The sequence below is a fragment of the Sphaerodactylus townsendi genome, linkage group LG11 (genome assembly GCF_021028975.2).
Source record: "Sphaerodactylus townsendi isolate TG3544 linkage group LG11, MPM_Stown_v2.3, whole genome shotgun sequence".
Classification (NCBI taxonomy): domain Eukaryota; kingdom Metazoa; phylum Chordata; class Lepidosauria; order Squamata; family Sphaerodactylidae; genus Sphaerodactylus; species Sphaerodactylus townsendi.
In genome coordinates, this window is record NC_059435.1 from 66,137,107 (window position 1) to 66,152,616 (window position 15,510).

A 15,510-nucleotide genomic window follows, 5' to 3' on the forward strand; every position below is an offset into this window, starting at 1 on the left:
CCCCCCCCCCCCCACCCCCCCCCCCCCCCACCCCCCCCCCCCCCCACCCCCCCCCCCCCCCACCCCCCCCCCCCCCCACCCCCCCCCCCCCCCACCCCCCCCCCCCCCCACCCCCCCCCCCCCCCACCCCCCCCCCCCCCCACCCCCCCCCCCCCCCACCCCCCCCCCCCCCCACCCCCCCCCCCCCCCACCCCCCCCCCCCCCCACCCCCCCCCCCCCCCACCCCCCCCCCCCCCCACCCCCCCCCCCCCCCACCCCCCCCCCCCCCCACCCCCCCCCCCCCCCACCCCCCCCCCCCCCCACCCCCCCCCCCCCCCACCCCCCCCCCCCCCCACCCCCCCCCCCCCCCACCCCCCCCCCCCCCCACCCCCCCCCCCCCCCACCCCCCCCCCCCCCCACCCCCCCCCCCCCCCACCCCCCCCCCCCCCCACCCCCCCCCCCCCCCACCCCCCCCCCCCCCCACCCCCCCCCCCCCCCACCCCCCCCCCCCCCCACCCCCCCCCCCCCCCACCCCCCCCCCCCCCCACCCCCCCCCCCCCCCACCCCCCCCCCCCCCCACCCCCCCCCCCCCCCACCCCCCCCCCCCCCCACCCCCCCCCCCCCCCACCCCCCCCCCCCCCCACCCCCCCCCCCCCCCACCCCCCCCCCCCCCCACCCCCCCCCCCCCCCACCCCCCCCCCCCCCCACCCCCCCCCCCCCCCACCCCCCCCCCCCCCCACCCCCCCCCCCCCCCACCCCCCCCCCCCCCCACCCCCCCCCCCCCCCACCCCCCCCCCCCCCCACCCCCCCCCCCCCCCACCCCCCCCCCCCCCCACCCCCCCCCCCCCCCACCCCCCCCCCCCCCCACCCCCCCCCCCCCCCACCCCCCCCCCCCCCCACCCCCCCCCCCCCCCACCCCCCCCCCCCCCCACCCCCCCCCCCCCCCACCCCCCCCCCCCCCCACCCCCCCCCCCCCCCACCCCCCCCCCCCCCCACCCCCCCCCCCCCCCACCCCCCCCCCCCCCCACCCCCCCCCCCCCCCACCCCCCCCCCCCCCCACCCCCCCCCCCCCCCACCCCCCCCCCCCCCCACCCCCCCCCCCCCCCACCCCCCCCCCCCCCCACCCCCCCCCCCCCCCACCCCCCCCCCCCCCCACCCCCCCCCCCCCCCACCCCCCCCCCCCCCCACCCCCCCCCCCCCCCACCCCCCCCCCCCCCCACCCCCCCCCCCCCCCACCCCCCCCCCCCCCCACCCCCCCCCCCCCCCACCCCCCCCCCCCCCCACCCCCCCCCCCCCCCACCCCCCCCCCCCCCCACCCCCCCCCCCCCCCACCCCCCCCCCCCCCCACCCCCCCCCCCCCCCACCCCCCCCCCCCCCCACCCCCCCCCCCCCCCACCCCCCCCCCCCCCCACCCCCCCCCCCCCCCACCCCCCCCCCCCCCCACCCCCCCCCCCCCCCACCCCCCCCCCCCCCCACCCCCCCCCCCCCCCACCCCCCCCCCCCCCCACCCCCCCCCCCCCCCACCCCCCCCCCCCCCCACCCCCCCCCCCCCCCACCCCCCCCCCCCCCCACCCCCCCCCCCCCCCACCCCCCCCCCCCCCCACCCCCCCCCCCCCCCACCCCCCCCCCCCCCCACCCCCCCCCCCCCCCACCCCCCCCCCCCCCCACCCCCCCCCCCCCCCACCCCCCCCCCCCCCCACCCCCCCCCCCCCCCACCCCCCCCCCCCCCCACCCCCCCCCCCCCCCACCCCCCCCCCCCCCCACCCCCCCCCCCCCCCACCCCCCCCCCCCCCCACCCCCCCCCCCCCCCACCCCCCCCCCCCCCCACCCCCCCCCCCCCCCACCCCCCCCCCCCCCCACCCCCCCCCCCCCCCACCCCCCCCCCCCCCCACCCCCCCCCCCCCCCACCCCCCCCCCCCCCCACCCCCCCCCCCCCCCACCCCCCCCCCCCCCCACCCCCCCCCCCCCCCACCCCCCCCCCCCCCCACCCCCCCCCCCCCCCACCCCCCCCCCCCCCCACCCCCCCCCCCCCCCACCCCCCCCCCCCCCCACCCCCCCCCCCCCCCACCCCCCCCCCCCCCCACCCCCCCCCCCCCCCACCCCCCCCCCCCCCCACCCCCCCCCCCCCCCACCCCCCCCCCCCCCCACCCCCCCCCCCCCCCACCCCCCCCCCCCCCCACCCCCCCCCCCCCCCACCCCCCCCCCCCCCCACCCCCCCCCCCCCCCACCCCCCCCCCCCCCCACCCCCCCCCCCCCCCACCCCCCCCCCCCCCCACCCCCCCCCCCCCCCACCCCCCCCCCCCCCCACCCCCCCCCCCCCCCACCCCCCCCCCCCCCCACCCCCCCCCCCCCCCACCCCCCCCCCCCCCCACCCCCCCCCCCCCCCACCCCCCCCCCCCCCCACCCCCCCCCCCCCCCACCCCCCCCCCCCCCCACCCCCCCCCCCCCCCACCCCCCCCCCCCCCCACCCCCCCCCCCCCCCACCCCCCCCCCCCCCCACCCCCCCCCCCCCCCACCCCCCCCCCCCCCCACCCCCCCCCCCCCCCACCCCCCCCCCCCCCCACCCCCCCCCCCCCCCACCCCCCCCCCCCCCCACCCCCCCCCCCCCCCACCCCCCCCCCCCCCCACCCCCCCCCCCCCCCACCCCCCCCCCCCCCCACCCCCCCCCCCCCCCACCCCCCCCCCCCCCCACCCCCCCCCCCCCCCACCCCCCCCCCCCCCCACCCCCCCCCCCCCCCACCCCCCCCCCCCCCCACCCCCCCCCCCCCCCACCCCCCCCCCCCCCCACCCCCCCCCCCCCCCACCCCCCCCCCCCCCCACCCCCCCCCCCCCCCACCCCCCCCCCCCCCCACCCCCCCCCCCCCCCACCCCCCCCCCCCCCCACCCCCCCCCCCCCCCACCCCCCCCCCCCCCCACCCCCCCCCCCCCCCACCCCCCCCCCCCCCCACCCCCCCCCCCCCCCACCCCCCCCCCCCCCCACCCCCCCCCCCCCCCACCCCCCCCCCCCCCCACCCCCCCCCCCCCCCACCCCCCCCCCCCCCCACCCCCCCCCCCCCCCACCCCCCCCCCCCCCCACCCCCCCCCCCCCCCACCCCCCCCCCCCCCCACCCCCCCCCCCCCCCACCCCCCCCCCCCCCCACCCCCCCCCCCCCCCACCCCCCCCCCCCCCCACCCCCCCCCCCCCCCACCCCCCCCCCCCCCCACCCCCCCCCCCCCCCACCCCCCCCCCCCCCCACCCCCCCCCCCCCCCACCCCCCCCCCCCCCCACCCCCCCCCCCCCCCACCCCCCCCCCCCCCCACCCCCCCCCCCCCCCACCCCCCCCCCCCCCCACCCCCCCCCCCCCCCACCCCCCCCCCCCCCCACCCCCCCCCCCCCCCACCCCCCCCCCCCCCCACCCCCCCCCCCCCCCACCCCCCCCCCCCCCCACCCCCCCCCCCCCCCACCCCCCCCCCCCCCCACCCCCCCCCCCCCCCACCCCCCCCCCCCCCCACCCCCCCCCCCCCCCACCCCCCCCCCCCCCCACCCCCCCCCCCCCCCACCCCCCCCCCCCCCCACCCCCCCCCCCCCCCACCCCCCCCCCCCCCCACCCCCCCCCCCCCCCACCCCCCCCCCCCCCCACCCCCCCCCCCCCCCACCCCCCCCCCCCCCCACCCCCCCCCCCCCCCACCCCCCCCCCCCCCCACCCCCCCCCCCCCCCACCCCCCCCCCCCCCCACCCCCCCCCCCCCCCACCCCCCCCCCCCCCCACCCCCCCCCCCCCCCACCCCCCCCCCCCCCCACCCCCCCCCCCCCCCACCCCCCCCCCCCCCCACCCCCCCCCCCCCCCACCCCCCCCCCCCCCCACCCCCCCCCCCCCCCACCCCCCCCCCCCCCCACCCCCCCCCCCCCCCACCCCCCCCCCCCCCCACCCCCCCCCCCCCCCACCCCCCCCCCCCCCCACCCCCCCCCCCCCCCACCCCCCCCCCCCCCCACCCCCCCCCCCCCCCACCCCCCCCCCCCCCCACCCCCCCCCCCCCCCACCCCCCCCCCCCCCCACCCCCCCCCCCCCCCACCCCCCCCCCCCCCCACCCCCCCCCCCCCCCACCCCCCCCCCCCCCCACCCCCCCCCCCCCCCACCCCCCCCCCCCCCCACCCCCCCCCCCCCCCACCCCCCCCCCCCCCCACCCCCCCCCCCCCCCACCCCCCCCCCCCCCCACCCCCCCCCCCCCCCACCCCCCCCCCCCCCCACCCCCCCCCCCCCCCACCCCCCCCCCCCCCCACCCCCCCCCCCCCCCACCCCCCCCCCCCCCCACCCCCCCCCCCCCCCACCCCCCCCCCCCCCCACCCCCCCCCCCCCCCACCCCCCCCCCCCCCCACCCCCCCCCCCCCCCACCCCCCCCCCCCCCCACCCCCCCCCCCCCCCACCCCCCCCCCCCCCCACCCCCCCCCCCCCCCACCCCCCCCCCCCCCCACCCCCCCCCCCCCCCACCCCCCCCCCCCCCCACCCCCCCCCCCCCCCACCCCCCCCCCCCCCCACCCCCCCCCCCCCCCACCCCCCCCCCCCCCCACCCCCCCCCCCCCCCACCCCCCCCCCCCCCCACCCCCCCCCCCCCCCACCCCCCCCCCCCCCCACCCCCCCCCCCCCCCACCCCCCCCCCCCCCCACCCCCCCCCCCCCCCACCCCCCCCCCCCCCCACCCCCCCCCCCCCCCACCCCCCCCCCCCCCCACCCCCCCCCCCCCCCACCCCCCCCCCCCCCCACCCCCCCCCCCCCCCACCCCCCCCCCCCCCCACCCCCCCCCCCCCCCACCCCCCCCCCCCCCCACCCCCCCCCCCCCCCACCCCCCCCCCCCCCCACCCCCCCCCCCCCCCACCCCCCCCCCCCCCCACCCCCCCCCCCCCCCACCCCCCCCCCCCCCCACCCCCCCCCCCCCCCACCCCCCCCCCCCCCCACCCCCCCCCCCCCCCACCCCCCCCCCCCCCCACCCCCCCCCCCCCCCACCCCCCCCCCCCCCCACCCCCCCCCCCCCCCACCCCCCCCCCCCCCCACCCCCCCCCCCCCCCACCCCCCCCCCCCCCCACCCCCCCCCCCCCCCACCCCCCCCCCCCCCCACCCCCCCCCCCCCCCACCCCCCCCCCCCCCCACCCCCCCCCCCCCCCACCCCCCCCCCCCCCCACCCCCCCCCCCCCCCACCCCCCCCCCCCCCCACCCCCCCCCCCCCCCACCCCCCCCCCCCCCCACCCCCCCCCCCCCCCACCCCCCCCCCCCCCCACCCCCCCCCCCCCCCACCCCCCCCCCCCCCCACCCCCCCCCCCCCCCACCCCCCCCCCCCCCCACCCCCCCCCCCCCCCACCCCCCCCCCCCCCCACCCCCCCCCCCCCCCACCCCCCCCCCCCCCCACCCCCCCCCCCCCCCACCCCCCCCCCCCCCCACCCCCCCCCCCCCCCACCCCCCCCCCCCCCCACCCCCCCCCCCCCCCACCCCCCCCCCCCCCCACCCCCCCCCCCCCCCACCCCCCCCCCCCCCCACCCCCCCCCCCCCCCACCCCCCCCCCCCCCCACCCCCCCCCCCCCCCACCCCCCCCCCCCCCCACCCCCCCCCCCCCCCACCCCCCCCCCCCCCCACCCCCCCCCCCCCCCACCCCCCCCCCCCCCCACCCCCCCCCCCCCCCACCCCCCCCCCCCCCCACCCCCCCCCCCCCCCACCCCCCCCCCCCCCCACCCCCCCCCCCCCCCACCCCCCCCCCCCCCCACCCCCCCCCCCCCCCACCCCCCCCCCCCCCCACCCCCCCCCCCCCCCACCCCCCCCCCCCCCCACCCCCCCCCCCCCCCACCCCCCCCCCCCCCCACCCCCCCCCCCCCCCACCCCCCCCCCCCCCCACCCCCCCCCCCCCCCACCCCCCCCCCCCCCCACCCCCCCCCCCCCCCACCCCCCCCCCCCCCCACCCCCCCCCCCCCCCACCCCCCCCCCCCCCCACCCCCCCCCCCCCCCACCCCCCCCCCCCCCCACCCCCCCCCCCCCCCACCCCCCCCCCCCCCCACCCCCCCCCCCCCCCACCCCCCCCCCCCCCCACCCCCCCCCCCCCCCACCCCCCCCCCCCCCCACCCCCCCCCCCCCCCACCCCCCCCCCCCCCCACCCCCCCCCCCCCCCACCCCCCCCCCCCCCCACCCCCCCCCCCCCCCACCCCCCCCCCCCCCCACCCCCCCCCCCCCCCACCCCCCCCCCCCCCCACCCCCCCCCCCCCCCACCCCCCCCCCCCCCCACCCCCCCCCCCCCCCACCCCCCCCCCCCCCCACCCCCCCCCCCCCCCACCCCCCCCCCCCCCCACCCCCCCCCCCCCCCACCCCCCCCCCCCCCCACCCCCCCCCCCCCCCACCCCCCCCCCCCCCCACCCCCCCCCCCCCCCACCCCCCCCCCCCCCCACCCCCCCCCCCCCCCACCCCCCCCCCCCCCCACCCCCCCCCCCCCCCACCCCCCCCCCCCCCCACCCCCCCCCCCCCCCACCCCCCCCCCCCCCCACCCCCCCCCCCCCCCACCCCCCCCCCCCCCCACCCCCCCCCCCCCCCACCCCCCCCCCCCCCCACCCCCCCCCCCCCCCACCCCCCCCCCCCCCCACCCCCCCCCCCCCCCACCCCCCCCCCCCCCCACCCCCCCCCCCCCCCACCCCCCCCCCCCCCCACCCCCCCCCCCCCCCACCCCCCCCCCCCCCCACCCCCCCCCCCCCCCACCCCCCCCCCCCCCCACCCCCCCCCCCCCCCACCCCCCCCCCCCCCCACCCCCCCCCCCCCCCACCCCCCCCCCCCCCCACCCCCCCCCCCCCCCACCCCCCCCCCCCCCCACCCCCCCCCCCCCCCACCCCCCCCCCCCCCCACCCCCCCCCCCCCCCACCCCCCCCCCCCCCCACCCCCCCCCCCCCCCACCCCCCCCCCCCCCCACCCCCCCCCCCCCCCACCCCCCCCCCCCCCCACCCCCCCCCCCCCCCACCCCCCCCCCCCCCCACCCCCCCCCCCCCCCACCCCCCCCCCCCCCCACCCCCCCCCCCCCCCACCCCCCCCCCCCCCCACCCCCCCCCCCCCCCACCCCCCCCCCCCCCCACCCCCCCCCCCCCCCACCCCCCCCCCCCCCCACCCCCCCCCCCCCCCACCCCCCCCCCCCCCCACCCCCCCCCCCCCCCACCCCCCCCCCCCCCCACCCCCCCCCCCCCCCACCCCCCCCCCCCCCCACCCCCCCCCCCCCCCACCCCCCCCCCCCCCCACCCCCCCCCCCCCCCACCCCCCCCCCCCCCCACCCCCCCCCCCCCCCACCCCCCCCCCCCCCCACCCCCCCCCCCCCCCACCCCCCCCCCCCCCCACCCCCCCCCCCCCCCACCCCCCCCCCCCCCCACCCCCCCCCCCCCCCACCCCCCCCCCCCCCCACCCCCCCCCCCCCCCACCCCCCCCCCCCCCCACCCCCCCCCCCCCCCACCCCCCCCCCCCCCCACCCCCCCCCCCCCCCACCCCCCCCCCCCCCCACCCCCCCCCCCCCCCACCCCCCCCCCCCCCCACCCCCCCCCCCCCCCACCCCCCCCCCCCCCCACCCCCCCCCCCCCCCACCCCCCCCCCCCCCCACCCCCCCCCCCCCCCACCCCCCCCCCCCCCCACCCCCCCCCCCCCCCACCCCCCCCCCCCCCCACCCCCCCCCCCCCCCACCCCCCCCCCCCCCCACCCCCCCCCCCCCCCACCCCCCCCCCCCCCCACCCCCCCCCCCCCCCACCCCCCCCCCCCCCCACCCCCCCCCCCCCCCACCCCCCCCCCCCCCCACCCCCCCCCCCCCCCACCCCCCCCCCCCCCCACCCCCCCCCCCCCCCACCCCCCCCCCCCCCCACCCCCCCCCCCCCCCACCCCCCCCCCCCCCCACCCCCCCCCCCCCCCACCCCCCCCCCCCCCCACCCCCCCCCCCCCCCACCCCCCCCCCCCCCCACCCCCCCCCCCCCCCACCCCCCCCCCCCCCCACCCCCCCCCCCCCCCACCCCCCCCCCCCCCCACCCCCCCCCCCCCCCACCCCCCCCCCCCCCCACCCCCCCCCCCCCCCACCCCCCCCCCCCCCCACCCCCCCCCCCCCCCACCCCCCCCCCCCCCCACCCCCCCCCCCCCCCACCCCCCCCCCCCCCCACCCCCCCCCCCCCCCACCCCCCCCCCCCCCCACCCCCCCCCCCCCCCACCCCCCCCCCCCCCCACCCCCCCCCCCCCCCACCCCCCCCCCCCCCCACCCCCCCCCCCCCCCACCCCCCCCCCCCCCCACCCCCCCCCCCCCCCACCCCCCCCCCCCCCCACCCCCCCCCCCCCCCACCCCCCCCCCCCCCCACCCCCCCCCCCCCCCACCCCCCCCCCCCCCCACCCCCCCCCCCCCCCACCCCCCCCCCCCCCCACCCCCCCCCCCCCCCACCCCCCCCCCCCCCCACCCCCCCCCCCCCCCACCCCCCCCCCCCCCCACCCCCCCCCCCCCCCACCCCCCCCCCCCCCCACCCCCCCCCCCCCCCACCCCCCCCCCCCCCCACCCCCCCCCCCCCCCACCCCCCCCCCCCCCCACCCCCCCCCCCCCCCACCCCCCCCCCCCCCCACCCCCCCCCCCCCCCACCCCCCCCCCCCCCCACCCCCCCCCCCCCCCACCCCCCCCCCCCCCCACCCCCCCCCCCCCCCACCCCCCCCCCCCCCCACCCCCCCCCCCCCCCACCCCCCCCCCCCCCCACCCCCCCCCCCCCCCACCCCCCCCCCCCCCCACCCCCCCCCCCCCCCACCCCCCCCCCCCCCCACCCCCCCCCCCCCCCACCCCCCCCCCCCCCCACCCCCCCCCCCCCCCACCCCCCCCCCCCCCCACCCCCCCCCCCCCCCACCCCCCCCCCCCCCCACCCCCCCCCCCCCCCACCCCCCCCCCCCCCCACCCCCCCCCCCCCCCACCCCCCCCCCCCCCCACCCCCCCCCCCCCCCACCCCCCCCCCCCCCCACCCCCCCCCCCCCCCACCCCCCCCCCCCCCCACCCCCCCCCCCCCCCACCCCCCCCCCCCCCCACCCCCCCCCCCCCCCACCCCCCCCCCCCCCCACCCCCCCCCCCCCCCACCCCCCCCCCCCCCCACCCCCCCCCCCCCCCACCCCCCCCCCCCCCCACCCCCCCCCCCCCCCACCCCCCCCCCCCCCCACCCCCCCCCCCCCCCACCCCCCCCCCCCCCCACCCCCCCCCCCCCCCACCCCCCCCCCCCCCCACCCCCCCCCCCCCCCACCCCCCCCCCCCCCCACCCCCCCCCCCCCCCACCCCCCCCCCCCCCCACCCCCCCCCCCCCCCACCCCCCCCCCCCCCCACCCCCCCCCCCCCCCACCCCCCCCCCCCCCCACCCCCCCCCCCCCCCACCCCCCCCCCCCCCCACCCCCCCCCCCCCCCACCCCCCCCCCCCCCCACCCCCCCCCCCCCCCACCCCCCCCCCCCCCCACCCCCCCCCCCCCCCACCCCCCCCCCCCCCCACCCCCCCCCCCCCCCACCCCCCCCCCCCCCCACCCCCCCCCCCCCCCACCCCCCCCCCCCCCCACCCCCCCCCCCCCCCACCCCCCCCCCCCCCCACCCCCCCCCCCCCCCACCCCCCCCCCCCCCCACCCCCCCCCCCCCCCACCCCCCCCCCCCCCCACCCCCCCCCCCCCCCACCCCCCCCCCCCCCCACCCCCCCCCCCCCCCACCCCCCCCCCCCCCCACCCCCCCCCCCCCCCACCCCCCCCCCCCCCCACCCCCCCCCCCCCCCACCCCCCCCCCCCCCCACCCCCCCCCCCCCCCACCCCCCCCCCCCCCCACCCCCCCCCCCCCCCACCCCCCCCCCCCCCCACCCCCCCCCCCCCCCACCCCCCCCCCCCCCCACCCCCCCCCCCCCCCACCCCCCCCCCCCCCCACCCCCCCCCCCCCCCACCCCCCCCCCCCCCCACCCCCCCCCCCCCCCACCCCCCCCCCCCCCCACCCCCCCCCCCCCCCACCCCCCCCCCCCCCCACCCCCCCCCCCCCCCACCCCCCCCCCCCCCCACCCCCCCCCCCCCCCACCCCCCCCCCCCCCCACCCCCCCCCCCCCCCACCCCCCCCTCCCCCCACCCGCCCTCCCCCCCCACCCCCCCCCCCCCCCACCCCCCCCCCCCCCAACCCCCTCCCCCCCACACCCCCCCCCCCCCCCGCCCCCCCCCCCCCCCCCAACCCCCCCCCCCCCCCACCCCCCCCCCACCCCACCCCCGGCCCCACCCCCCCACCCCCCCCCCCCCCCACACCCCCCCCCCCACCCCCCCCCCCCCCCCCCCCCCCCCCCCACCCCCCTCCCCCCCCCCCCCCACCCCCCCCACCCCCCCTCTCCCCCACCCCCCCCCCCCCCCACCCCCCCCCCCCCCCAGCCCCTGCCAGCATGGCCAATTGACCATGCTGGCAGGGGATGATGGGAATTGTAGTCCATAACATCTGGAGTGCCAAAGGTTCGCCACCACGGATATAATGGTTAAGGGCAGTGGACTCCAATCTGGAGAACTGGGTTCAATTCTCCACTCCTCCACAAGGTCACCCGCTGGGTGATCTTGGACCAGTCACTGTTCGCTTAAAACTCTCCCAACCCACATGACAAACTACCTCCATTGGCAAACTACCTCCAAACATTTCTTGCCTTAAAAACCCTGCAGGGTCTCCATACATTATCTGTGACTTGATGACACACACATATACATCTAATATAAAAATCAATTAACTCGCCATGGCATCTGGTCAAGGGAGCTTTGATCTTAGAAAGTTTCTGCTCTGAAAATCCTGTTGGGATTATTGGATGCAAATCTAACTCTTCTACTGTACACAAACACAGATACCCTCCCCAAAACTATTTCTATGGTAGTATATGGTAAGTACTGGAACCTTGTGGAAAAGAAAACGACATCTCTCTGATTTTGGTTGCACGGGAAATGTTTAAGAGCTAAGAAGATAATCCACAAAACTGCACAAATACACTAAACTTAATCGAAACACATGTTTTCATGTAATATATGTACAACACAACCTAGCCACAACATTGGCCATTTCTTAACTGTGGTTAGAAAATGGGGCAGCAGATCCACGCATTTCCTTCCTCTCCTTCCTGCACTGTGCGAATCTGATGCACATGTTAGTTTCAAGCTGTGGTTCAAGATGGGATCTCTGGCGAGAGGTTATAATTACTATGTTAAACCCTAATTAAGACAAAGGAAGGAGGCAGAATTCATATCAGAGATGAAAGGTGGGGGGATTTGCGCCCTTGGCCTGCTCCCCCTATCTTAACCACTGTTAAAAGAATGACAACATTACATCTCCGCCAGGCCACAGAAACATGCCACATTGTGTTTTCTGGTCATCTAACAATTTAAATGTTGTAAATAAATCAATAAAGTTTACGATTCCATTTTTGCCATCAATCCCTGATGGAATGTCAACATGTTCTAGATATATACAGATGCACGCATAGGCCTGGCAAAGCAATAATGTAAATTTGCTCAGCTCTGAACAGAAGCAGAGTCAAGCGCCCTCTTAAAAGAAACCCACCACTCTTAATTAAAATGGAACAAAAGATGCATTTGTGAAGGCTTAGAAGGATGCCGCCTCTCGCAATTTTACTCTACCTCATGTACAGGCACAGGTATACCAAAAGTCATGCTGTTTCTTACTTCCTTTTTGGGTTCCACGCTTTGATTACGTCTTCCTTTCTTTGCTCTTGGTTCCTGAGTAACCTTCAGCTGTGAAACAGCCAATATAGTATTAGTTAAAATGGAAATCAGAATGCTGATAGTTTACTACGTTTTTGGAGGGTGGGTGGGATTGTTTGACCTGCAAGTTACAGTCTAGAAATACATGTTTGTTAACACCAATAATTTCTCTTTATGTGCTAAAATATGAAAATCTCGCCAGTCTTGCAGAGGTTGTAAGGAAGACTATACAAATGAGTTACATGTGAGGCCCAAGAATAATCCTATACTTCCCTGTAATGCAAGAAAGGTTCGGGCATCTTTCACTTGCTATTGGCCCTTCGTTTCCTATTCCAACCTCTGCTCATATGTCATGACCTAATCAGTCGGTTCCATGGTTTTAACAAGCTGTAGTTTGCTATTACATTCAATGCACTAAACAGTGGTTTGCACCAGCCAAATTCCAGTTTGCCAGTTTGGCTACAATACCCAACTCTGGTTTCCCAGAAACCTGGACATAACTGCGTGTATCCCATATCATCTCGGGACTGACATGCAAGAACAAAATCTGGTAGTCAGCACAAAACCAGGCAACCTGTTTTTAAAGGAAGACATGTTCCTAGCTCTCACGACTTTGGAGAAAAGCTTGAAAGCCATGGCAAAAGACACAGGCAGAGCAAGGTGGAAAAGAAGTGGTGGATCTCTGATCTGCAGGCTTTGGCCTCAAATCAGCCAACACCTTCCCCTTTTCATCCAATAAGACCTTGGCCAAACCGTTTGTTTTCTTTGCATTTCAAAATCTTACACACAGACTATGTTCAGCAAAATAGCAAATAAGTGCACACCTCACATATTGCCACAGGTTTTTTTCCAGTTAAAAATCTGAAGGTTTCCTTGCAATAGAATCCGATGGGGTAGTTGTTCATTTTGAGCTCAAGAGGTACACAGAGTCCGGATCATAAGGAAAGCGAAAAAAGACACCAGCTCACTTTGTGCGAGTCCCTCCGTACCTTTCCAGGTCTACGCACCTGTTCGTTGCTGGTGGAAGAAATGCTAGACTCTGCTTCTTCCTCTCCTTTGTCCTCATTCTTTGATTTCCAGAATTTGCCATCCCGAAGGAAGCGCTGATGCAGTTCTAGCTCGTCACATGCTTTCTTCCAGCCCATGCTGCGTTTCACGTGCAGCCGATGTATGTTCACCGTGATGTCCTGAATGTTTTCTGAAGGGATCCAGGCCCTGCACAGTGCAAATTAAAAGACATACTGAAGAAGGCTCAAGTGAGCGATGACATAGAGTTGGGAGGAGCCAGACAGGCCACCTACTACAACCTCCTGCTCAATGCATCCCTGGCAAGTGTTTGTCCAGTTGCTGCTTGAAGACAGTCAGTGAGAGACCTCCCCCGGCAGCTGATTCTACTTCTGAGAGATGATTTCTGCTCATGGCAAATTTACACAGCTCAGTATAAAAATGGGTGAACCGGGGATATCCAAGAGTTTGGGGTTCATTTGAAATGGGATGTTAGAGGAGAGTTTTGCAGGTTGCCGTGCACCTCTAAGAAGACAAATAAGCGGGTTCTAGATCAATATTTCTGCCACTGTGCACATTTTTTTAAAAAAAGAAAAATTATCCAAACTTCTAATGGGAAAAGGCAGTGTACACAAAGGAAGGCAATGCCTTAGCAGACCAGGTGCTCGGGAACAGCAGCAGCAGAAGGCCATTGCTTTCACCTCCTGCATGTGAGCTCCCAAAGGCACCTGGTGGGCCACTGCGAGTAGCAGAGTGCTGGACTAGATGGACTCTGGTCTGATCCAGCAGGCTCTTTCTTATGTTCTTTCTCATGCAAAGCAATTCTAAGCAATTTTTCTGCATAATCCACATTTATTTCATGGCCTCTGACAAGAGAGGTGTTTGTTGCAGTATGGAGACCCAGTTGGGCAATATGAAGTTGGGATAATACTCCCTAGGTAGGGTTATCATCATTTTTTTGGGCAGTTCTGACCTCTCTCAAGTCATGTACATTGGTGCTATGATGCTCTTCAGTGATAAGTACCATTCTTTTATTCAAATGGCTGTTTGAAGAAATGGTAGAAGCACAAAAGAAAACTTTTGACAAAAGTTCGTGACTACTTTCAGTTTGGCTGCAGGAAAAGAGGTGAACGCAGTCAGAAGCCGCTGGTGTGAACAATACCTTTGGTGGTGGTGGCCGAAAAAACGAACGTCAACCTGATTGTCCTCTTTTTGCATGACTTTGGCAGGCCAGAATCCAAACCCTTTCATTTTAGCCCAAACTAGCTCGTGATTGGGTATCTGGAAATTAAAACAAACAAGTTACATTTATAAACATTATTTCTGAGGAGGCGTAAATTATTGCATTCCAATAACATAATGAAAATTAAACGTAACGATGGCTCTTACAATTTGAAAAATCTTAGTGTCTTTTCCTCTTATTCTTTTAATAACTTCCAGAGCAGGGAGGTTCTTACACTGTTTCTGCCATGTTTGGGGGAAGGACGGATTGACTTCCATTATTTTGGCTGAATGGTATTTTCAAAATCAGTGCAGAGTTTTAAAGTGGAAGGATTTCAAACATAAGAGCAGGTTTCTTAGTAATTTTTAATCCTACCAAGCGCCTCCCCCTCCAGAAAGGATCTTATTAAAACTGCATTCCAAACTATTTTTGCTACCAATATTTCTGATTTGTTATCAGAGGTGTAGCGCCAAAGGGGCGGGGGTTTGCGTGACACACTGGGCGGGCGCTCCTGCGGAGGCAGTCTGGGGGTGTGGCGTCGCATTGGGGGCGGGGCATTCCCGTGGCATGGTAGGGGTTTCCGGGGGGATCTGGGGGCTTGGAGGGGCATGTGCACCAGGCGCACTTTCCCCTCGCTCCGTCCCTGTTTATTATACTGCACATTATTAGTGAGGTTGCATTATTACCGGATTTTTATAGTGCATAAAAGTTATTCTAAATGATTAAGGAACATAAATTCGGAGAGGATGCTAAAACAAAAAACCAGACTGGCTTTCCTTGGTAACTGAAAACACCAGAATGACGAATGTCTCCAATCATGGTTATGTGCAATCCAAGTTGGGTTGGTAATCCTCTGACCGAACCTGTGGTACACGTAACTTCAGGGGCTATGTTTTACAAGTACTGTGGGACCAGTTTCTGCCCGCAAGCATAGAGCAGAGGGGAGAATGGGGGGGAGAATGAGCATCCTTTCTCACACAGTTTTCTCAAATTGCAATAGCTGCCACCGAGTCTGATCAAACATAACATGTAGTTATGCCCTGGAACTTCCAATGCCCTGCAGAACTTTATTTATTCTAGCTCATCTTAGGACCCAGATAATAAGCTAATATAATTCACAAACAAGTCAAACAGCATCACCAGCCTCTCATTTACAAATCACTTCAATTACCAGACACCATGCAATATATTTTTTTAAAAGACAATTCCATGCCTGCAGGCTCACAATGTAAAACAGATGTGAAATAACCACATCTCAGTGACACAGTATCTGTCAGACTGAAGTGAGTTTCAGACTGGTACATGTCAATGCTTAGTCATATTTGTTCCCAGCATCCACTATTCAAAGGTAGACTATCTCTGTACATAGAGGCTCCATTTGGCTTTTATGGCTATTATCCGCCATGTCTGATACTTTCTAAAACAGCTACTGGCATAGCCTAGCAGCGAATTCCAGAACTCGATGGAACACTGTATGAAGACGTAAGATGAAGAAATAAACTTACACAGGGGTAGCAGAACCAATTGTCAGGACGCGCATTTGATAAATAAAAACAGTTCTTGCAAAGCTGAAGTTCATCCAGCTGAAAAAAAGAAGCATTCTG

At 76.8% G+C, this 15,510-nt stretch overlaps 1 protein-coding gene across 6 annotated transcripts in view; it reads right to left on the reverse strand.

Annotated features, from left to right (window-relative positions):
- Nucleotides 1-10,459: 10,459 nt before the first annotated feature.
- Nucleotides 10,460-15,510, reverse strand: part of ZMYND11 (zinc finger MYND-type containing 11) — a 109,795-nt gene continuing 104,744 nt past the window's right edge. For all 6 annotated transcript variants that reach the window (XM_048511148.1, XM_048511146.1, XM_048511147.1 and 3 more), the window contains 4 exons: nt 15,412-15,489; nt 13,847-13,965; nt 12,687-12,894; nt 10,460-11,709 (listed from right to left, as the gene is read on the reverse strand). In XM_048511148.1, the coding sequence (XP_048367105.1) occupies nt 11,587-11,709; nt 12,687-12,894; nt 13,847-13,965; nt 15,412-15,489 (528 nt within the window). In that variant the 3' untranslated portion in view covers nt 10,460-11,586. The remainder of the gene's footprint in view (nt 11,710-12,686; nt 12,895-13,846; nt 13,966-15,411; nt 15,490-15,510) is intronic.